This window comes from Podarcis raffonei, chromosome 12, assembly GCF_027172205.1.
Source record: "Podarcis raffonei isolate rPodRaf1 chromosome 12, rPodRaf1.pri, whole genome shotgun sequence".
NCBI classification, from domain to species: domain Eukaryota; kingdom Metazoa; phylum Chordata; class Lepidosauria; order Squamata; family Lacertidae; genus Podarcis; species Podarcis raffonei.
In genome coordinates, this window is record NC_070613.1 from 20,543,746 (window position 1) to 20,569,049 (window position 25,304).

Genomic DNA, 25,304 nt, shown 5'->3' on the forward strand with positions numbered 1-25,304 from the left:
ACTCAATCATGTGTTTTCAGTATAGTAACAGCCTGTGTCCTCTGATGCCCAAAGTTTCAGGGCAAACAGCAAAGGTAAAGTGTGTCACACAGATCACTCCGATTTTACTAAATCATGATATATAGGCCATCCACAGGGCAATGAAACTAGTTCTGTCATAAATAGTTTTTTGTAGATTAATTTGAATCTGTTCTTGGAAAATTGTTTCCAACTGTAGTTGTGTTGGTGATGTTAGTGATCCTGTACAGTCGTCTTTAATTCTATCGTCCATTTACATTTTTTGTTAGGTTTTGTATTGCCTTTTATTCAACATCAAACCTAACTATTGGTGTTAGGATTTTGAATCTTATGCACTAAAATGAAAGACCTTTTCTAACCAGCTTGAGCCCCTGATTTACCATACTATTTATCAAAGCCGTTTGTAACCATTTTTTTGTTTTGTTTTATGTTTAAAAGAGTTGCATTGTGGTTTTCAAAAAGATGAGATTGTGCTTTGTAAGACTTGGAACCTGTAATCTTACCAAGGAGCACTATATACCATATATATATATATATATATATATATATATATATATATATATAGTCAGTATAACACTGTTTACATTTGTGTATGTGGTCTCAGTTGGCAGGAGATGCAGTCAGACTTCTCAAGAGCCCTGGCATAGAATGGCGTAACAAAAAAGAATGATAGATATAAGAAACAGATGTTGAGGGTGTGTGCATGTGTCTTTGAGTAAGTCTGAGGCTTGTTTATCCTGGAAATATTCAATATCAAATTATTAGAGCACAGAAATGGCTTGCTGTAGAATAAGATTGTTAACATGTAGAAAGAGAGACTTCATTTAGAACTGCTCTCTTGGCAGTAAAACTGATTTAACCCTGGCAATTCAGGAGATCTTCAAATGGCTTTTTGGTTAAACAAGCAACTGCCCAAACAATAATCAAGGTCTAGCCAATATGTTCCAATATAAATTACACAAGCAATCAATTCTGCTGTGTAGCCAAGATTGGCTTATGTACAGCAGTATTTTAAGAAACCATTAGACGTGCTGTGTTGAATCATATCCTGTCAGGGGCGTTTGGATGAGCCTCAGCCACAGCTAGTCTGCAAAACACAGCAGAAGGCAAAATCAAATGGAATAATGTCCCCAGGACCTCTAGGTAAACATGTGGTGCCGGAAGACTCCTGAGGAGAATTGTGATCGGAATAGATCCAGCTCTTAAGAAGTACAAATGGCAGGTAAGGAGGTCAGATGATTCAGATAGACAAATAGATCAGAAGCAGACAAACAGCTTGAACAGGATTCCAGGAAGCAGGCAGGCAGGTAGAGAAACTCCCCCCCCCATAAAAAGCACCCCATCCCTATTAAATATATTACATCAAATATTTGTTTGTTCAAGATGTTAACTCCTGCCTAACCAGGTGGACATGATATATGTCTCCATCTTGGAGACTCAAACCAACAGCCCCACAGAAGTAGCAGCTTGGACATGCGATGCAAACTCTTCCTATGTTTCCCAAGAGTCTTGCTAAGTAGTCCAAGTTATCAACTATAGTAACAACAGCCAGTCAAGCTGATCAGCAGGAAGCAAATTCTTGCTCATAAGTTTGGCTGCCCACACCCAGCCACCCCTAAGGCTTCTCAGAGCCTAGTGAGAGAAGCTTTCATGAGACCCACCTTCATGTGGACCCAGTGAGTTGGTTGCCCTTTCCTACTATCCCCTGTGAATCACAGACTCAAGCGAGTTCATTTAATTACAGCCTTCTTAACAGACAGTTCTCCGGATGCCATAGAAGTGGAAGCCTCCTGCCACTGGAGAGAAGATGTCTAGGCTGAAGCAATTTCACCAGAAGCTGTGGAGAGAGCCTCTCAGTCTGTATTGGTCAAAACTTGTTCCTGCCAAAAATGAAGGCAAGAAGCATTCTACCTCAAAACAATTCCTCCCATCTCTCTTTTCCTATGTTGACTATAGCAGGAGAAGTAAAACTGGCATTCTTCCAAGGTTGAAGAGCAGTTCCAGAATTCAGCAGCTCTCTGGAAAGAAGCTTTCTTCCTTCTCTCAATGCCCCCCCCCCAATACCAGCAAAAGAAACCTTTCAGAGTTTGCAGAGATCTGAAGCAAAAGAGACGTGGACATAATTGAGCAATGATTACTGAATGGTGGCATAACAAAGCATATTTTTCACATGATCCAAAATACTTATTTGAAATTATGTAAGACATACCAAATTATGAATGTTACGCTTTCAATTTATCCTTTTTTTTTGTTAATTTGCTTTGCAAATATATGTGATTTTTGTTAAACTGAATAAAAATTTAAAAATAAACAAAGCGAGAATGAGAGGCAGAGGTGCACGCATGAGCTCTGCAAATGATGACAGAATGCTAATCCCCAGAATTATCTTGTATCTCCTTGGATTGGCTTCTCCTTTCCGTCAAGCAAACTAAAGAAACAATGAAGAATCAAAAAAGCTCTCCAATATCTCATTCATGTTAAGGCCACAGAACCAGTTCCAAGTTGGAAGCTCTTCCTAGGAGTGTGTTTTGGTTTTGTGCATTTACTTTTATAAAGCTTCTTTTTTCATTTTACGGCTAATTGACTTAGCCCTGGAGACACGAGAGCACAGAAGAAGAAGAAGAGTAGTTTGGATTTGATATCCCGCTTTATCACTACCCCAAGGAGTCTCAAAGCGGCTAAGAATCTTCTTTTCCCTTCCTCTCCCACAACAAACACTCTGTGAGGTGAGTGGGGCTGAGAGACTTCAAAGAAGTGTGACTAGCCCAAGGTCACCCAGCAGCTGCATGTGGAGGAGCGGAGACACGAACCCGGCTCACCTTTCAGCACCATTGCAAGGGAATGCTTTGTCCCCTGATGCTTGTACTGCTATGAGTTAGCGTGACAATGTGTGATACCTTTGTTGCAGGATCAAACAGTGTAGTGCATGGGGGTCTGGAGCTATCAAGGCCAACCAAGTATAGATAGACGAGTTCAGATGATGGAGGCAGAAAATGTGTGCAGAAAGGAAGACAAGTTCAAGGCAGTATAATGTTACAGCAGCCATAGCAATGGTGTTAACTGGTATTTTGAAGGCAAGCAGAGTGCCCCAGATGGTGTTTCAAAAGGTAATGCTCTTGACTCCATAGTAAAGCATGGATTCATTGGGTGGTCTTGATCCTTTTACTATTATGGTTTGTCAAGCTAAAGTTTTCTAACTGTTAATCTGTGATTTCTAATGGCCAGCCTCTTGGGGATTGATATGAGAAGCAGTAAGAGGCACTGTTTTTAAGTGTTCTACAGATGATGATAAAATACTGGTTTCCTTCAATACTCTGATTATAGTTCTAAAATCAATAGAGGTAAGTTTGATTTTAAAGTTACCTAGATATACAATGGAACCTCAGTTTTTGAACGTAATCTGTTCTGGAAGACCGTTCGAGTTGTGAAATGTTTGAAAACCGAAAACTCAGACTGGGAGCCTCAAAACAGAAAACTCAATATGGAAAACTCAGTATGGAAGCCACATTTCCTGTTTGACACATGAATGAAGACACATGCTTTGGGGTTAATGGGCCACAGCTTTATAAATATCAGATCTTCAACAGGCAGAAAACAGCACATTAGAAGAGCAGGTGATGGAAATCTAGCCAACTAGTAGAAACTGCCAACTGGCAACGCGAAGGCAAGTGTACCTGGTATAGGCCAAGAAGCAGGCAGTTCTGAGAAGACAGACTGACAGGTGAAGAGGGGTGGCAGCACCTATTATAGTGGCTGGAGCCTCCTCCCAACCTGATGCCCCAAACATTTGTGCCCTGGTGTTTTCCCTCTGCGTAGGAATCTCCATTCCACAGTCATATGAGGAGGAGAAATCCACCCCTTGCTAAACATGTCAGAGGACAATGGTGGACTTTGGGCTCTCAAATTTCAGTAGTGCCCTGTATAATGCTGAAATTTAGCACTCCTCTCGCGATCTGTTCTACAGCATTGTTGTGGTGCAACTGCACTGGTTGTGGTACCCTAAAACCGCCTCTGCAGAGAAGGATTAGCATAACCCTTTTATATGTTCTTGTGTGTACTGTATTGTCATTTTATCACCGCTTTGTGGTCTAAACTTGGATTTCCTCTGTGTTTTTTGAAGTTGCTGTTCTTTGTACTGGCCATGTAAATTGGCCTGCCTTGTTTTAACATTTCACATTGTCCTTGCTCCTCTCCAAAATACCTGGATGCTGGAAGCAAAATTATATAACCAGGTTGCATCAATTTAAATAAAGCTGTACTTACTTTAGACAGAGAGTTCGTGTCCTAAATCATTCTGTCTGAATCAAAATAATTGTATGATTACGTACTGGCCTGATTTTCTACTTACTTTTCATTCCTGGCAAACTCATTTTACATAATGAACAGAAATTAGATGTTCTTGCTTGATTTTTTTACATGGGTAAAAATCTGTATTTTATTTTATTTCCAAAATAATGTATTCACAATTAAAGATGTGGACAAACTGTGTAGAATTAAACATTTGAGGTTATAAATCAAAGTATGCCTGATTGTCTTTATCTTCACTTCATCTGCTTTGAGTTTTACATATCTTCCTGAACAAAGCCATGTTTGTAAAGGATATTAAGTTTTGTTTGGTCTTCCTCTTCGTTTTAAAGTACTCGGTGGACTTTAATATGAAGTTATGATCCCCTAGACTGATTGATATATAAACATAAGACAGATGGTTTAAAGATGACTCTGATGATAATTCATTTTTCAGCTAGACATGAAGATACTTTGATTACAGTATGTTTAAGCAATTATAACACGGTATTCAGTGTTAGTCTCGTCGGTAGGGAGCACATAGGAAACAAGTTGCACGTTATTCATGCCCAACAAAGGGTGCACTGTGGTGTGACCCATTTTAATTCCAAATGTTAGGTTAGCAACATAGAAATTTAAAATATGTCATACAGCAAGGTAAATAAATTAAACATAGACTCAATATAGAGTTAAGTACATAGTTTTTTGGCATAAATATTTGTTTTGGAAAGTATTTGTTGCTATATGAAAGAAACTAGTATGTTTGAATTTTGGTTCGACTTTGCATGCAGCTTGTTAAAAAAGTCACGTGGCTCATTTTTAAAGTTTACAAGGGTCCTAGCTATATAATGCCGTTTATTTTATTTTATACTTTTTAGAAAAGAATTTTAAGGTAAAGTGCTAGGGGTGGGGCGGGGGAATGTAGAGGATTCAATGAGAAAGTATATCTCGTTCAAAACCACATTTCTACAGATACGCTTTATAAACGATGTTGGCATGTTTCAATGATAAAAGTGACACATGGGTCTTGCACAATAACCATCTAATAAATAGAATATTAAGTATTATTTCAGTTGATATTTTCAATGCCTCTCTTTACTAGGATAATTGATCGTTTGGATGGTGTTCGTTTGTTATGGTCTTTACTGAAAAACCCTCATCCAGATGTTCAGGCGAGTGCAGCCTGGGCTATTTGTCCTTGCATTGAAAATGCAAAGGTGAGAAAATATTTTCTAAGTATTTTACTAAGTTGATTGTTAGTAGGCATTGGTGGGATGGCTGCTGATTGTACAAAGCCACTGGCAGTTCCCTCAAATAAGGGAAAGCAATGATCTTTCCCTATGCATTTTACAGGGGATCTAGCAGGGTACAATTGGATCCTGAACGCCTTGTGAATTGAACACTTTGGCTCCCAAACGCCACAAACCCGGAAGTGAGTGTTCCGGTTTGCGAACGTTCTTTGGAACCCGAATGTCTGACAGGGCTTCTGTGGCTTCTGATTGGCTACAGGACCTTCCTGCAGCTAATCAGAAGCCGCGCTTTGGTTTCTGAATGTTTTGGAAGTTGAACAGACTTCCGGAACGGATTCCGTTCAACTTCTACAAACAAGCCCAGAAAAGAACAAGACCTGGAAAGTTTATGTGTATACACACACACACCATCAGCGGCTGAAACTAAGATCAAAGAGAGTTTCCTAAATAAGTAAATAACAGACAGTTGTTCCACAAATTAAACAAGTTAATATATTTGTTCATCAGTTACAGCAATACCAAAACCAGAAACAGGCTTTCTCGGTAGTGGCACCCACCCTGTGGCATGCCCTCCCAACGGATGCTAAGGAGAGGAGTAATTGTATAGCATTTAGGAAACATCTGGAGGCAGCCCTGTTTAGGGAAGTTTTTAATGTTTGATGTTTTATTGTGGTTTTACTATTCTGCTGGGAGGGGAGATGGGCTGGGTATAAATAATAAAATTATTATTATTAAAATACTACTAAACACCAAACTCAACAGTACTTGAATAGGTAAAGCATTAATAATAATAATAATAATAATAATAATAATAATAATAATAATAATTTATTTATACCCCGCCAATCTGGCTGGGTTTTCTCAGCCACTCTGGGTGGTTCCCAACAGAATAATAGAATATCAAACATTAAAAACTTTCTCTAAACAGGGCTGCCTTCAGATGTCTTCTAAAAGTCAGTTAGTTGTCTATTTCCTTGACATCTGATGGGATGGCGTTCCACAGGGCGGGTGCCCCTACCAAGATAGCCCTCTGCCTGGTTTTGTTTGCATCATAAGCCATTGGCAGAGACTACAGTTTGATCAATGAGATACAGGCTATAAAAAGCTACATAGTTGTTGGTCATTAATCTGCCACACATGTATGAAAAGCCTTTGATACACATCACTTGTGGCCCATGGGCCAAATCAGGCCCATCAAGCCATTTCAAGAGGTCATCCAGCCCCCATCTTTCTTTTTGTGCATGTAGTGTATTATGATGTAATCTGCCAGTGTGATTGCGCGGGGCACGTGTGTATGCAAAAGAGGCAGTGGGTCCACTGGTGTATGACTCTTGGAGAACTTGCCAGTGGTGAATGTGGCCCCTGGTATACATACCTGGCTATGAAGACCTATAAAGCCATCCTTTTTCATATGTATCCATTGCTGTTAAAATATATATTTATTTTTTAAATGACTTAAAACCAGTCGCAGCAAGAAACTTTTATGGATATCTTTGCATGAGCAAATGGAACATTATTATGTTATGGATTTTGTGCTTTTATGTTGTAAACCTCCCTGCGATCTTTGGAAGATGACCAGTATATAAATTCAACAAATAACAACAACAACATCCATATAGGCAGCATAGTCGCCTGGAACTAAGTTCCAATGCTCTTAATAGGACAAACTTCTGCAAAAGATTGTACTGATAATTGCAATTAAGACTTGCAGAGAGCATCTCTTTTAACCTACCCAAAAGGATACTTCTTCTGTTAAGTTGTCATCTTTTTGAAATACCATCTCCTAGCTCCTGTAAGAGCCCCCGTTATTTTAAAAGCCACTGCTTTCTGAAACTTTGGAATCCTTCCATTGCCTATCAAAATTTTAGCCATGGTAAACAAGGCAGCCAAAGTTTACGCTGCTAAAATGGGGGTTTCTTAAAACATATATTAAAGCTAGAGATTAATACCATATTGATCTTAATTCCACGATGTTACTAAATTGCTTTGATAGCAAACTTCCAACAACATTGGATTACATTACATATACTATCGTAAATTGCAGCATATCAAGACTTGCCTACAGCCCTTCCCACATTTTGGATCAGAGATGTTATTCAATTTGTATAACCTAGCTAGCATTATATGCCAGCAACTCAAAACTTTGCATTAAGCTTCTCTCATACCAGGAGAAGCGATAACCACCCAATGCCCAAATATGCCATTACCTCTCCTCCAAGAGACAAGTGTATCATCCCCAAGCAAGAGCAATATTTTAAAAATTCATACCAAACATATAGTTCAGTAAAAAGGGTGGTAGTATTGAACTATAGATGCAAAAAGCTGTGATTGTCAATTGCAAAATAGGCTCTCAGACTATGAAATGCTGGATTTAGATGTACTGATAACGAAAGGGGGAAAACGAAGCTCTTCTTTACACTTCATAATTTAACTGGGATTGAAACAAAACATGATTCTTTGAAAACAAGAATAGCCTATAAATTCTGGTTTTCATCCAAATTCTAAACAATGCAGCAGATCAGAGGTGTTAAACCACTGGAGTCAGTGAAGAGCAAGCTGAGACATTCTATTCCTTCCTCTTACACTAGGTAGTCAAAATGCTTTTGATCCTTATGGGAGAATGTGTTGACTCTGGTAGGCTATATTTACGATTTTGTAGGACACTATCGAATGGATAATCCCCAAAACCTTGAATGTACAGGGCTGCAGGATTAAACAGAAAGCAAGGATGTTGCAGGATGGAGTTGAAAATTTCTGAATACTAAAGCTAAGGCAGATGATTTAGTTTTATGCTATGGTACAGGTCACAAAAGTATGTGACCTGTACCCTGTATGTGAAAATCTTCCCTCCCTTCCTCATTAGAAGCAGTTAAGTCCTGATATACCTGAGCTGCTTATATTGGTGCATAGAGGGAGGGAGGGTTGTGTTAGCCCAGCAGAGCATTTCTGTGTATTATGGCAAGCAATGTTACTTTGCTTGGTGGTGACTAATGTTATTTTGTAGTGGTAGGGTATATATATAAAATTGAAACATTTATTTTAATATGTTTTATTAAAGAGAGAGAGAGAGAAGAGCGGCCAAGCAGGCAACAGAATCACCATAACAGAAGTAGATTTAGATTAATTAGCTGGTTAATTCAATAGCTACAAACCATAACGGTAGAAGTAATTGCTGTGACAGAGTGGAAGTGCATTAGCCAATCAAAGCAAATAATTATGAAGAATTGCAGTGAAAAGTGTTCTGAGCTCTGTTGATATTGGAAAGTCATTTTGTAGTCAAGATACTCCTTTATTCCCTATGCTGAATAATGTAAACATAAGAAACATTCAGAAATTACAAAGTTTTCCTTGTTTCAAGCATGGTTGCTCTGTTGATCCTAAACAAAGACAGATAGGATCAAAAAATGATTTAGACACTTTTAATTGTGGGTAACGGTCTCTTGAGCCGACCTCAACTTCTACATGCAAAAACTTTTCTTCATATTACCATTATTATTTTCCGTATTTCAGTGAGAAAGTTAGTGTGATTTCCCCCTTAATGTTGAGTATTTTTCTTACAAAAGAATGAAAAACAATTGTTTCTGAGGCTATGCTTGTTTACTGCTATGTTTCTCCCAGTCCATTCATATTTCAGCACATAGAACTGTGAATAAAATAGGAATGGGAAGAGAAGTTCTGTACTGTGCTCTGAGCACACATAGGAGACAGACAATGTGCTACCTTCTCCATATTACTTGAAGGCATTTAACCATGCAGCATCTCTATATAGCATGAATGATGCCATTGGCCTTGCCGGGGAGGGGGCAGTTTTGCCAGAGTGCCAGCCAATCAGGAGTGCCTGTTTTCCCTAGTGTGCGTCTCTGAGTGACACCCTGCTCAGTTCCCCAGTAGTCTGCAGCATGGGATTAGCCCAGGGGTCAGCAAACTTTTTCAGCAGGGGGCCGGTCCACTGTCCCTCAGACCTTGGGGGGGCTATATTTTTTTTGGGGGGGTGAACAAATTCCTAGGCCCCACAAGTAACCCAGAGATGCATTTTAAATAAAAGCATTCAACATTCTACTTGTTGAATAGTGGGTGGACATAGCAGACGACACAGCGATTTCTCCAAAGCAGCTCTTTATTTGTAAGCTGTCACAGAACTGAACAGCAAACAGCTCAGCCGGCCTGCTTTTATAGGCAGCCAGCTGTCAACATTGTAGCAACAACAACCCAGGGTTTCCCGCCTAAAATAACTGACGTGGACCTGAGTGAAAACTACATACACAATACTCCTGGTGGCCAGGGTGAGAACTTCAATACATAACACTACTCATGTAAAAACACACTGATTCCCGGACCATCCGCGGACCAGATTTAGAAGGCGATTGGGCCAGATCCAGCCCCCGGGCCTTAGTTTGCCTACCCATGGATTATCCAGTTACCTTTGCAAAGCCGTTTAGGGTGTTTCAGTGTGTTCCCATAGCCAGCAAAGCCAAGAAGGCATGCTTTCCTTCTTCATGTTGCAAAACCTCAGGTTAATTTGGCTGAATGAGATAGCAGTACCGATTTGATAAGTTTGGAAGGTGCATTGAGTTGGCAAGGAGAATAGCAATCTGAGGCATCTTTATGGCAAGAGGATCTTTACAGATAGCCACTAAACTTCATTATGGAGCTGGACCACTCATGAAGGAGTCACCTAATATGGCAGAAAACACTTCTGGCCCACCAGACTCCTGTCTGTAGAACTGTGTGCCCCGCTCCCCACAGTAATCAAAGTTGGCCATCCTTATATAGTTATTTGCCAAGACGCTTGCCTCATGTGTTTATCTCTTACGTTATGCCGTTAGTTTTCCTTTCTCATATAATGATACTTTATGAAATGCAAAAGAGGCAAACTGAACCTTCTCCTCCTTCCTGCCCTCCGGTAAAGTTGGGTGTGCTGCAAAATGGCAAACCATGGAACGGGACAGGGACAGGTCTCCAGAAGGAAATGGAGTCCACAGAGGACTCTTGGTAACTCAAGTTTATTTGCTCAACCACACCATCACATTTTTGGGCAAAAGTAGCCAGAGTTGATAAATTGGCTTTGACATCTTAAGCTTTCTAAGATATTCTAAAAGGAAAATACTACTGTGTTGTTTTTTTATTGGGAAGCTTTTATCTATGAGGGTAGAATATTTATAAACACGGTGCCTTTTCAAAGCAGCATTTAGTTTACAGTACTTCAAACTCAGAAGAGAGTCTCGTTCCGAGAACTGAAAGAGGTCTCAAACTTCAGTATTTTGGCAGACCAATATATATGTCAAGGAATGTTGATATTAAAATCAACAAGCGATGATGATCTGGTCCTGCAAATCACATGGTCCACAGCACCCCAAAGATTCCAGTGGATAGGGCTCTAGTATCTCTGGGACTCACTCAAAAACTGACTTTTGATGTGACCTTGGGAAAGTTTGTTTCTTCTTCACTGTTGCTCTTGTACACATCTGTAATGAGGGGTCTTTTCCCCAGCCTAGACTGTGAAGGGGTGCGGGGAGAAACCTGATTTAGGATTATTATGAGAATAGTTCTGAGAAATGAAGAAATGTAATATGTAACTGAGGGACCTCTCCACAAATATACTCTGCAGTTATTCATGAGGTTACAGTGACTAGAGAAATTGCTGCCATGATCATGGGATAAGAATAGATGCTAAATATATTTATTCTCCTCTAGTACATTCACATTTTACATTTCTCTGTAGGAGGGCATGTCTCAAGTAGGCTGCTCAATATTCACATAATTCCTGACACAACACAGACAACATCTCAGGATTCACGTTACTTTACAACGCAGCTCATATTGATTAATTGTGGTTTGGATTTGTATAGTGAAAGGTGCATAGGAACACATTTGATATTCAACCAACCATCAGGTTTGGACCACTGCAGGCTGTGCTTGGATTAAGTCCTTAATCATGGTAACAACAGGTCCATTGAAATCAACGTGATTTAGCTTTAAATCCTAGCTTTAATTTCCGTTGTCTACTCTCAGCATGACTAAGCCTGGATCCAACCCATAATGGACAATCACATTTGGAAACTGAGAGAAAGAACGGGCAGTGAAATTAGCTCTAAAATGGAAAAACAAGAGCAAAAGCAACTTGCGTTTTCATAGAACCATTGTTTACATTAAATGGAGATTTAGCCAATTAAGTAAATTGTTTTATTTTGTTTTTCACTCAGGATGCTGGTGAAATGGTTCGTTCCTTTGTTGGTGGCTTAGAGCTGATAGTCAACTTATTAAAATCAGAGAATAAAGAAGTTCTGGCAAGTGTGTGTGCTGCTATAACCAACATAGCAAAAGATCAAGAGAATTTAGCTGTTATAACAGATCATGGTGTTGTCCCTTTGTTGTCCAAACTAGCAAATACAGTAAGTAATGCATTTTTTGTAATATGTTTTAACAATTGCTAGCTTACTGAAACCCGCTGCATGATGGCATCCTAAGTGTGGCTGCTGAAAGTACTCACTTTATCACAGAATGGAAGAAAAGGGAAACAAAGAAAACCAGGAGATTCTGTTAAAAGTGAAAACTTTGAGAGGGCCAGAATTAAAGCCTTTGGTATGGGCTTTTCTGTGAAGCAGCTGAGAAGACCAGGACCTTACGTCTTTAAACTACAAAGAAACATAGGATGACCTAGAGACTAGGCAGAGAAATGCAATTACTTTATGTGCTGCATTTTGTTCTTGAAATGATGTATTTACCTAGCCTTCCTTTTATTTTTTTAAAATGATACTTCCTTGTTTACTCACTTTAATACATGGTTTAAAAATCCGTTTATAAGGCTCATGTGCACAGAACACTTAACCACAGTTTAGCACTATGTGGATAAGCCTCAGTGAGCCTTAGCTAAGCATTTGGCTCACACACTGCCCCTTTCACTCTCATCCTCCTGCAAAACCAAGAGGAGGACTTTTGCCAAGTTTACTTCCATTTTCAAAAAAAATTATTGGTTTAGCATTTTTTGTGAACCAGGATTAAAACAAACTATGGGTAGTGAAGCCAGCTTCATAACCTATGAAGTTGGCTTGTTGAGCAACTAACCATTCTCGAATTTATACAAGAATTCCTGGTTTACATGTAGTATAAAGCATATATGATTTGAAACTAGAAGTAAACTTGACTAAAGTCCCGACTGTGTGGGAGAAGGAGAAAGGGTGTGACTGAGTCTGATGCTTTGCTTGGATTTGCTGGGGCTTGTCTATTAAGCCCTTAACAAGGGGTAGCCAATATGGTGATCTCCGCCAAGTTGGCTATGCCTACGCTAATTCATGGTTTGTAGATTATGTATAAGTAGCCCATAGTGTACACACCAGCCTGCACATGTGTGTGTATTGATACTGATTTGAAACTGAAAGAGTGCATATTAACATAACAGATCCACTATTTACCATGTTACAAGTCAGTTTAAGGAAGCTATTGCTTTAAGATAAGAAAATAGACACCTCAACAGAGCGGCCATATGGCTTTGCAAGGGAGCATGGCTTGTATTTCATGTAAACAGTATTTTCCTGGAAGCAGAAGTTCCCATGATTGGCCCTGCCTAATCTGGTTCCACTGTGCAGATAGCTACCGCCCGGTGGCGAAGTTGCATGCTCTGGCACCGGGGGCAGAGAGTAGGCGGGGGCGTGGCTGGCACACGTCCCAGGGGGTGTGGCATGTGTCCTGGGGGCGTGGCACACCACCCGCGGGGACGTGCCACCCAGCGCGGTGGGGTGCGTGGCACGTGTCTGGGGGGGCGGCTGTGATGGTACCTCCCTCCCCAATGATGCTGTGGGTGGTCCGCTCCCCCCACTCCCATTCCTCCGCCACATCAGATTTCATCATACGAAGTAGCTCCCATGTCGCTGTGACAACATCTAATGGGGCCTAGCTTAAAGGGATGGAAATATCCATTGCATTTTTATTCGTTCCTAATGCTGTCATATGACGGTAACATTGATTTAAAAGTCTAGGAATACATTTCCAGGCTAACTAAATAACGGACCTATTTTTCCTCCCTTCTTAGAACAATGACAAACTAAGACGTCATTTAGCGGAGGCCATTTCTCGCTGCTGCATGTGGGGAAGTAACAGGGTCGCCTTTGGGGACACCAAAGCCGTTGCCCCTTTAGTACGTTACCTGAAATCAAGTGACCCAGAAGTTCATCGAGCTACTGCACAAGCCCTCTATCAGCTATCAGAGGATCCCAACAACTGCATCACAATGCATGAAAACGGGGTGGTAAAGGTAAGTGGTGGGGGAATCTCTTCCTCCCCCCCCCATAACATGAAGAACAATAAGCCTCATGACCTAATGGCACCCTGCTATGGGTTTCTCCATCCTTGCTTCACACATCATTGTAAGATCATTTGATGATCTCCTTCTACCGGTCAACAATAGAAAGTGTCCTTTCATACTGCATCACGGTGTGGTACGCTGGTTTGACATCATCTGATAGGAAGTGCCTACAGAGGGTGGTGAATACAGCACAAGATATTATGGGCTGTCCCATGAATCCGCTGGGTGAAATAGGGGAAGAACGTTGCCTCAGGAGAGTGAGGAAAATTCTCAGGGATGATTCACACCCTGGCTGGCACTTTCTTGATCTCCTGCCCTCAGGCAGAAGATATAGAAACATGATTAGTCGCACCAACAGGGTAAAGAACAGCTTCTATCCATGGGCTGTTAGGCTGCTGAATGAAAAGATAACAACAGGGCAACTGACTTTCGGGTTTGGTGGGTGTGCGTCAGTAAACAAGGGGAACTAAGACTAAGAGAGCTGAGTGGGGGGTGCTCGTGTAATCTCACTGTATACAAGTTGTACAAGTGACAATAAAGTATTTCAATTTCAAGTAAGTAAATTTTTATTTATACCCCGCCTTCCCCGGCCAAGACTGGGCTCAGGGCGGCTAACATCAAATATCAAATACATTAAAAAACAATTGATTAAAATACAGCTTAAGAATTAGAATCATGATAACATTAAATGATTACCCACAAATTACAACCATAGGGGCCGGGATCCTCAAGTATTTGGCTGCTGCTGCTTAAGAGGGTGGGGAAATGTGGAGCACAGTAACATCTTGTCACATGCTTCCCCCCCCCTCTCTGTGTTACGGGCAAGAGACAAGAAAAAGAGGTGGGTGTGCCCTGCATCCCTCATATTATCTATTCCCATTCTAAGTTTTCTTTAACTATAGTTTTCATCCGCAGGGATATTTTTTTCTGCCCCTCTTGAGTGTCTGAATAGCTCTAGATGCCATTGGACAAATGAGAAATGTAACCTTTTCTTATCTGAAAAGTTTAAAACCAAATCTCATAGCCACCCAACATTTTTTCTTGGGTGGGGGTGATGAGTAAGGTTGCAATCCTAACTTCACTTTTTTGGGGGAGTAAAACCCATTGAATTTAATAGGACATATGTCTGCATAGACATGGTTAGGACTGGGCTGTAAGCATCTTTATCTTTCTTCAGGTAAGAAAAGTAAAAAAAATTAAATAATACATGTATTGGTAAGTCTTTGTAGTAACAAATAGATGTTTGACTAAATAGGTAACGGCCAAAAAAATGACTAATTTATTTTAATTGCCCAATTTACTTTTAAAGCTCGCATAAAATTTGCGTTTTCCATCTTTAAAATGCTCGTTTTCATTTACAATCTATGGAGTCATTATAGTACTTAATTACAAATTATTATTCTGGGAACGTAAGAAACGTATATGCAGTTCAAACACACTTCACAAATAATTATTTTGGGACTTTTATTGTTCAGAAAAATTTAAACTCTGTAAAAATATTATTGCTTTGAGCTGATTTATTGCCAAAGCTTTTTGCTCTGAAGTCCTCGTTTCAAAAATTCAATGGTGGATCAAGAAAGCTGTGTTTAACAAAACTTAGAAACTAGGAAACTGCACCTAAATATATATGTTTGAAATGGAGGTAGTATCACCAACATTGATATTCCTGATCCTATTGAAAACTATCTCCAGGATATTCTGCATACTTTTCTTTCCAGTTTTCAGTAAATTTGTTGTCCTCCCCAGATTTCAGTCTCCTCATAAAATACCTGATCTTTTTTGCCATCACAAGCAGAGGCAGACAAGTACAACCTAGATACCTTCACTTCACTTTTTTGAAAAGGTTGGGATACCCTGCAAAGGTTGTGATAGATGGTTGCTTCACCCTGGCATGTTCATCACTTGATGGTTTGCATGTGTGAATGGGCCATCACAGATATACTGTACTTTTCCGTGTATAAGATTAGGTTTTTTTCTTTAAAAATTATGCTAAAAAGTGGGGGTTGTCTCATATATGGATAGTGCATAGGGTGGACGTTTGATTGGTTGCTGCCGAGGCTGTCAGTGGCTATTGGGCATGTTATTGATTGGCTGATGCTGCGGCAATTGGCAGCTTCTGCTGGTGAGGGGACAGACGAGAAGCGGATTTTGTGATGCGCGTGCGGGTGAGCGATATTTGGCAATCCCCCCCCCCAAGAAAAGCTCAACAACTCTGTGCCATCTCCCCCCATTTTCTTAAATTTGAGTCCCCAAAAATATGAAAAATACACAGAAAAATACAGTAATTCCATTTTCATATTAGCTTGTGTCAGCTCTGAAATCCTGCCTTTCAGTGGTGAAGTCAGTTCACACATTCAGCTGCTAATCATCAAGTATTCGGCAACCACAGCAACTCCGGCGAAGACCCATTGTCAGTCTAATCCCAGGCAAGAGACGGTAACAACCCCTGAGATGAGCTTATCATTACCTTCTTTAGTCTCTGCTTTGGTACGTTTCTAATTTAGGAACCTTTGGACAACAAATTTGGAAATTGGCACCCTTATCTTGGCATGTTCTGAATATCTTTTAGTCTTATAAAAAGAAGCCTGTCCCACCAAGCTGTAGGTTTATTGGAGCAGTTCAACAGAAGCAGAGCCCTGCAGCCCTTTTGGTGATAAATGAGCCATTTCAAATAAATGGAGCTGTAGCCAATTTGTGCAGAAGGAATCATTAAAACGTTTTTAAATAAGACAGTTTTGAAGGTTCGGAATATATAAACAAGGTAGGCTAAACCCAAATATATACTGCTCATTTTAATGGAAAAGGTTGCTGCTCTCGGCGAGTCTTCCAACTTTAAGAGGATTTGCCAAAAAGCCAAAGAATCTGGCACAGGCCGTAGATAACAGTTCCATCTTTCATCTAGGTTTCTCTTCTGTATTTATCTTGCTTGAGAGAATGCAGGGAATGTCCTTTCCTTCCGACTTGGCATCGTTTCTAAACCACAGAAATACACTGAGCAGCTTCTTGCAATTGTCTTAAGGCAAATTTCAGTTTAGGAGACTTTGTTGAAAAGTCAGGCTGGGATCCAAAGGGCCCTTTGCATGAGTGGAAAGCATTCTTCATGCGTGCACAGAGGGGTCACTGATTTTCCGTCCTATGGATCTCCTTGTGTTGCCTCTCATGCAACTCTGGAAAGTTCCCTGTTCTACATAAGTGGCATTTAGTGAAGGCGGATGACAGAACCCCTGATTTGTACTTGAAATAGCTTTGAATCCTGGCTAGGGTCCCTTTAATTTGAAAAAGCTAGAAGAAGACCTCCTGGGGGAACACTGTTTGTAAATAGTACTATCATATATATATTTTAAAAAAAGTTATATGTACAGTTAATAAAATGAGTTTCTTATAACTGGCAGATACTGGGCTTAGCACACGGAGGCAGGGTGCCAGGTTATTACTTTTGGCATTGAGCGAAGCGAAAATAGTTTCCTTGCAAAAGAAACTATTCACAGAAGCTGAACATAAGAAATAACAATAAAAATGGTATTTCAGACTTCTTGACTAGCCTTTTTGGCATTCGTTGAAAATACGATACATTTCTGCCTGAAAACAGCAAGTTTAATTTTACTAACTAGATAAAATTTGTAACTATTGAACTCGCACTCCGGGGTCACCACATTTGTGTGCATGTATGGATACCCTTTTCTAGAACTTGAGGGTCTTTTCAATTCTTGGGAGAATTTTTGCAGAGTCCAGTAGATAATGGCCACCTCAGTGATGCCATAGCAATGTATTTTTGCGTAACATACCAGGGATTGGTTATTTGTGTGCATTAATATGGAAGCAGCAGCTGTTATACCTATTTATTTTTATGGAAGTAAAACAGGTAGAGGAGGGGAGTCTCATTTTTACAGCAAGGTCTCCATTCATGTCTTTGTAGCTCCAGAGGAGAGGAATGCGCTTCATTCTTTGTTCTTTCTTTGTTGGCTGGTTGCTTGGCAGGCTCCAAGCAAGTGGTGAAGCTTATATATCTATTTGTAGTCTCTAGGTCATGCAGCACCTTTAAAAAATCTTCAGTCTTGTAAAAGTTCTGAAGTCCAGCAGCTGGTGGGACAATTTAGGACTGGATAGGGCCCTAAGGGTGGAAACTGGAAAGCTTCTACTCAGATCTACTCTACAGGTGTGCAAAAATATCAAATAATGTTTTTGATCCTCTTAGGCCTGCAGAAATGTATAGAATATATTAATTTGACATTTACTTCACCCCACTTATTATGCTTCACCTGCAAGTCCTTATGGAATTGCAGCTTTGCATTGATAAATGGTCAGGCATTGAAACTTCTGGATTGAGTCCTGACTCCATCTTCCTGCTTGCCTCTTCCTCCATTCAGGGCTGTCTGCTGTTTTGGGTTTTATTTGCAAACTGTTGGGGTATTATTATTATTATTATTATTATTATTATTATTATTATTATTATCATCATCATCAATATCATTACCATCATTATCAGCAGTCACATTAACAGAAAAACAACAGCAGCAGCAACAGCTGTGATGGTGATGATAGAGCATGATAAATAAATAAATATGTATTTTTTATAATAATTTTTAAAGCCCCCACAATTTTCTAATCACTGTCCAGAGATTTTTTGGGGGGTGCGGTGGGGAACAGTCATTGCCTACAGGTTCTCAATCCAAAAGAAATGACACAACAGGGAAAAGGGATGGTGAGGAGAGAAAACTCTGGCACCAATTCCAAAAGGTACACAATTGTTACATTTAAAAAATGGTGCTTGATTTTTGAAGGTCTCCCCACCACTTCCCTTTTTATACTTTGAATGAGCTTTGACAAGTAGGGGGCAGTGGCTTTGTGAATAAGAAAGCCGATCAACGATGTGCACAGTTCTGCTTCTTGACTAACACCAGAGCCCGCGAATTTATGCCGTGCAAATTCTGCTTCTCCTCAAGCCACAAGAATGAGTTCTCCTGTGTGTGGTCTTGGTGAGAAGGTTGTACGTGCAGCAGAACTTCAGCCACAACATTTTCATAATAGACTTGTTACTTACATGTTTTTGCCCTGTACACACCCTCAATTTCAGTCAGTATGGAGACCCACATTGAGCTTGAGGACCTGTGAGGAGCTCACGGCCATGCGGACTGTCACATTCCTTTCACATGGATATGTTTCTTCTTTCATTGAAAGAAATGTGCTTTCCTGCTTTTTAGAGCAGGAAAGCTCCTATTTGGATCTCCCACACTTAAAAACCAACAATTGCTGGATTGAGGGAAATATAAATAAACTTCTGGATTGAGACAAGTACAAGTTTAGAGACTGAAAAGCAGTTAAGAAAATGTAATGTTTAGAGACAAAATGTCTGAAAGAGCTCCAGCTCTAGCAGAACTGTAGCTGCAGATCAGATGAACTAAGCTGATTTCCCCTGGGGCTGAGACTTAGTTATTGGTAAACATTCTTGGGCTTCTGACAATTGCACTTTTATGCACCAGTACAGAGGTTTTGAAAATCATTTTGATTTAATACAGTAGACCTCCTCCTATCCTCTTATTAAGCTTATCCATTTTAGAGGGATGCATTCTTTTGGGACACTATAAGCTGCTTTGCTGTTGTTGTTGTTTAGTCGTTTAGTCGTGTCCGAGTCTTCGTGACCCCATGGACCAGAGCACGCCAGGCACTCCTGTTTTCCACTGCCTTCCGCAGTTTAGTCAAACTCACGTTTGTAGCTTCGAGAACACTGTCCAACCATCTCGTCCTCTGTCGTCCCCTTCTCCTTGTGCCCTCCATCTTTCCCAACATCAGGGTCTTTTCCAGGGAGTCTTTTCTTCTCATGAGGTGGCCAAAGTATTGGAGCCTCAGCTTCAGGATCTGTCCTTCCAGTGAGCACTCAGGGCTGATTTCCTTAAGAATGGATACATTTGATCTTCTTGCAGTCCATGGGACTCTCAAGAGTCTCCTCCAGCACTATAATTCAAAAGAATCAATTCTTTGGCGATCAGCCTTCTTTATGGTCCAGCTCTCACTTCCATACATCACTACTGGGAAAACCATGGCTTTAACTATACGGACCATTGTCGGCAAGGTGATGTCTCTGCTTTTTAAGATGCTGTCTAGGTTTGTCATTGCTTTTCTCCCAAGAAGCAGGCGTCTTTTAATTTCGTGGCAGCTGTCACCATCTGCAGTGATCATGGAGCCCAAGAAAGTAAAATCTCTCACTGCCTCCATTTCTTCCCCTTCTATTTGCCAGGAGGTGATGGAACCAGTGGCCATGATCTTCATTTTTTTGATGTTGAGCTTCAAACCATATTTTGCGCTCTCCTCTTTCACCCTCATTAAAAGGTTCTTTAATTCCTCCTCACTTTCTGCCATCAATGTTGTGTCATCTGCATATCTGAAGTTGTTGATATTTCTTCCGGCAATCTTAATTCTGGCTAGGGATTCATCCAGCTCAGCCTTTCGCATGATGAATTCTGCATGTAAGTTAAATAAGCAGGGAGACAATATACAGCCTTGTCGTACTCCTTTCCCATAAGTTCCTTATGCTTGAGAGATTCTGCCGTGGTCAGGGCTACCCAGTGAACCCAAGGCTGAGCCGAGATTTGAACTTTGGTCTTCCATGTCCGAATGCAGTACTTCATTTGTTCGGACCTGTCGAAACCCTGTCTGTAGGGGTCAGAATGCTTGATGCACATTTAGCAGTGCACTGGTATAAAAAGACAATTACACCATGGCATGTAAATTGCAGAGGATAGAAAGAAAATATTGTAGCATCCTAGATGCTACGAGCAACATAACTTTTTGTAAACACACACCCCACAGAAAAGTAAACTATTGTCAGAAAGTGGATCTGCCTAGATCCTGTGTATAAAGGAGTGTGGGGGACCAAATAACCCTGTTTATTCTTTGAACGTTTATTAGAGCAAATGAAGCTGAACAAGCCTTCTAAACTCAACAGAGAACCAGCAGGATGGGTGTATTTGGGGAAGACATTCCACAGTTGCATTATCACCACTCCACATTCCCATAGAACGAACTTCTTCAGAGTGGCACATTGGATAAAGCTTCCCCAAGTTTAGCTTAACTGGTGATGTTGGAGAGGAAATATCATATAAAATAGGGGCTTGCAGCAGATTTGAATGAAGCCTGAACTAAACCAGAGTGAAGCAGCATCTCTTTGAAGTGCCTTTAACTGAAGTTGGGGACCTTGGAAGCAATTTAAGGGTGATTTGGCTATTTGAACAGTGTCTGCAAAACTGGGTTTTTGAAATCAGGATTCAGATTCTGACCCAGGCTGAATTTGGCAACATCTGAAACACTTCAGATCAAACCAGGCTGTTTTCTAGAGTGCTGAATAGGAGTCCATACTGAATCATGCAGTCATTGCATACCCCTAATATATAACTATGTCAAGTTTTGGTTAACGGAGCTATCTGTTGGGCCACCTTGCCAGGATGTTAGTGAACAACACATATCCATCTGCTTACACTTCTGTTTTTGATTTAAACCCATTGAGAAAGAGTCTTTGTGGTGTTATTGAATATTTTAGCTCTGTACTCTGAACTTTATGCAGTCTTTAGATATCTCTTTTAAATACAGACTGGAAAAGTAGTCAAGGTAATAAAATGCTAGCAGAAAGCTAGGACTTGGAAAAGAAGAACTCCGCTTACCTTACATTAATATATAGGAAAAGGGAAATTCAGGCTGCTAACAATATAAAGCAATTGAAATAAATATAGAAAAGAGAATCTAAGGCAGATAAAAGATAAGCAAAGGGGGATATGGCAATGGTTGAAGAGAGTGAGTCCCATGGGTGAGACTTGTGCAGATGTACACAGTGAGGAGAAAAGCAACAAGTCTGGCAAAATCCATTCCCCCTAATGTCTATTACACATGGTGAGTCACCTGGCTCCTCTTTTAATCTTAGTAAAATGAGTTTCCATTGAATGGAAGCAAGTGTGTGTGTAATATATCTATCACAAAGAACTTTGTCCTGTCTGTCAGTTCAAGTGCCTTCTTTGTATGTTAATCGTCTCTCAAAATACAATAGCATAAACATAAAATTGAAAAAACACTTCAGGTGAAAGTATGCTATAAGACCTTTGGCTTCATATTTTCTGGATTATCAAAACTCCTATTGCTTTTCAAGGGATGAATTTTATATCCCATAAGACTTTCTGTACTCTCTGAATGTTTACAGTGATTTGAGTTTTTCTAAATGTTGAGCCAAAACTCTTAGAGTTGTATATAGACTCCAACATTCTAATTTTAATGATGTAGACTAATGGTTCTCAAAATGGACTTCAGTTGAATACTTAGCCAGGTAACATCTTCCCCCCCCCCACTCAATGGGTCTCCAGCCTGACCTTTCCCCTTCTCAATCTAACTAAATAGTGCAGTATTGAAGAAAGGGATAGGCTCTGCAATCCTAGAATCATAGAACTGTAGAGCTGGAAGGGACCCCAAGGGCCATCTACCTCAACCCTCCAATACAGGAGTCTCCAGTAAAGCAGCCATGACAGATGGCCATCCAACCACTACTTTAAAACCTCTGAGGAAGAGAGTCCACTCCCTCTCATGGGAGCCTGTTCCCCTGTTGAACCGCTCCTACTGTCAGGAAGTTACTCCTGAAGTTTAGTTGGAATCTCCTTTCTTTTGACTTGAAGCCATTCAGGTCCTACCTTCCAGGGCAGGAGAAAACAAGCTTGCTCCATTTTCCACGTGACAGCCCTCTAGGTATTTGAAGATGGCTATCGTATCTCTTCTTAGGCTAAACATACCCAACTCCCTCAACTGTTCCACACAAGGCTTCCAGACGCTTGATAATCTTGGTCACCTTCCTCTGCGCACATTCTAGCTTGTCAATACCCTTCTTAAATTGTGGAGCCCGGAACTGGACACAGTACTCCAGGTGTGATCTGACCAAGGCAGAATAGAGTGACAATATTACTTCCCTTGATCAGGACACTATACTTCTGATGATGCAGCCTAGAATTGCATGAGCTCTTTCCCCCCCTGCTGGATCACACTGTTGACTTATGTTAAGCTTGTGGTCTACTGAGACCTCTTGGTCCTGTCTTCAACAACATTGGCTACCCCTTCCGGTTTGATATCATCTGCAAATTTGATGAGCACCCCCTAAATACCTTCATCCAAGTCATTTATAAAGATGTTGAACAACAAAAAACCCTGTGACACCCCACTTGTCACTTTTTTCCAGGATGATGAGGAAACATTAGTGAGTACTCTTTGCATTTGGTCATTCAACCACCTAACAGTTACCTTGTCTAGCCCACATTTTACCAGCTTCTCTGCAAGAATATCATGGGGAACTTTGTCAAGTGTTGATGGGTAATGTATCCCCACCCCATACTTTACTGTTTCCAGAGTCCAAATATGATTCCTTATTAATGTACTACCTATTCATAAGCCTGTCCCTGTTCTCCACAAAAGCTAGTGGAGCAACTGGAGTTCTGTTGACATAAGAGGAAAGGTCTACATTTGGGAAGATCATGTTTGCCTGTTGCATTAGATCCTCTTGCTCCCTGGTCAGAGAGCAGATGTTCCCCCATTCATTCCCTTTTCTGATTGCAGATTCTTACCCTTCCTTTTTCTCCAAGACTATTTACTTAACCTGTGGAGAAAGAGGAAGGATGTGCAATCATGGAAACCAATGAACAGGATAAAGTTACTGCACACCAAACCCTGTTGTCCTCCACCAACGATTCTGCATCTCCTGCTCTTTCTTGCTTCTCCTGTCCTCTGCTCCTTTTGTTCTTTTCCTACATTTTCTATTCTTCCTTTATTTCTGTCTACCTCCAACCTTGTCCTTCTGTGTGTTGGTGGCCACATCAAAGACTCAAAAATTATTTATACAGCTTACATATGCTTGAATACAGCTGAACTAAGATCATGGCCTGGATTCAAAGAGCCAGAAGCACATGCCCAAATGCTTTGTCATGCACACTAGGACTTCCCTCAAATACCTTGCGTGACCACAAGTTATGCTATTTGGAAGCCCATTCTTAGGACATCCTGATTTTCAATAGCAGTTTTCCAAGGGTGGGGGCAGATTGCAATCAGGAACTCCCTGTTTCTCTCTCTCTCTCTCTCTCTCTCTCTCTCTCTCTCTCTCTCTCTCTCACACACACACACACACACACCACTTTGGATTCCAGCCCATATCCATATGTCAGATTATTATAGCATTTGCCACAGGATTAGATCCCCCTGCTAATTGCAGTTATCTACAGTTAATTCTTGCCCAGTGGTGTGTTCACAGTTTTGGATAATACCTCATTGTAACCAGTTTGGACTGATCCAAATCCTTTCACTTCTTTCAAAAATAGGTTTCAAAGTCTGCATATCCACTAACTATTGCCTATTTCCATAGGGACCACCCACCGTTGCTCTGTCGTTGTTTCTGCCATGTTCCTCGTGCAAACACCATTGTAAAACATCAGCTGAAATTCCAGGCAATGCATAAACATTTATTAACCTTGCATTAAGCTGACAGTTACTGTGTTCACATAGTGATAACAGATGATGTGCTAACAATGGTTTCGTGGAGCCAAGCTTACGCATTGTAATTATCAATGTGGGTCACCCGTAAGAGTAACTTTCAGTTAACTAGCTTTCTTGTTTTCTAGGTTTATACTCTCAGGAACTTGAAAGCATGCTAGGCAACATTTATAAGCTTCCCCCACCATCTTGTAATTTTAATCCCTCTGGTCCTATGCTAAGGATGACAAAAGGAGTAATTGTTATTCTTTCCTAAGGACAGCACATATTTCTGCTTTTTTAAATTAAAGTGGCTCCCCACACTTAAAAGACGTTCACTAAATACAAATGATATTTTTACCTATGAAGGTTAAAATGATTCTGGTTTTAAATCTGTAGTACACATCTAAAACCTACTTATATGAGGAAGAGGCATTCACAAGTTCCAAGAGTCCCCTTGTAATTGTATGTTTTTACAGATTCTGATACTGTGTGTTTCTGGGTCACTCTGTGCTCTTTCCACTTCAGTCTGTGTTTTGGGTTCTGAACAACTCTGTATAAAAGTTCACTGTAATGGATAATTTAAAATCTGATGTTACTTTCCCCTCTTTTGCCAAAGTGGGTGAAATTTACAGGTATAGGAGCCCCTCCAGATTGGATTAAGCCTGCCAAATTGCAGGCAGATAGAATCCAACAAAAATAGAGTCCAATAAAAAGAGGGCCTGGAGTCCAGCAAACTCAAATTAATAAAAGGGGCAGACTCCACCACATGTCTTCACATAATGCATAGTGAAACGGTGGAATTCGCTCCCACAAGGGTCAGTGATAGCCACCAACCTAGATGGCTTTAAGAGAGGATTAGACAATCATGGAGGAAAAGGCCACTATTAGCTGCAAGGGTTATGTTCTGCCTACCAACTGTCAGAGCTGGTATGCTTCTTGAATACAAACTGCTGGAAACCAAA

At 40.5% G+C, this 25,304-nt stretch overlaps 1 protein-coding gene across 5 annotated transcripts in view; it reads left to right on the forward strand.

The window, feature by feature from the left end:
- The window catches only part of ODAD2 (outer dynein arm docking complex subunit 2), a 92,097-nt gene that overhangs the window by 57,985 nt on the left and 8,808 nt on the right, over positions 1-25,304 (forward strand). For all 5 annotated transcript variants that reach the window (XM_053409643.1, XM_053409645.1, XM_053409642.1 and 2 more), the window contains 3 exons: positions 5,405-5,519; positions 11,756-11,944; positions 13,582-13,803. In XM_053409643.1, the coding sequence (XP_053265618.1) occupies positions 5,405-5,519; positions 11,756-11,944; positions 13,582-13,803 (526 nt within the window). The remainder of the gene's footprint in view (positions 1-5,404; positions 5,520-11,755; positions 11,945-13,581; positions 13,804-25,304) is intronic.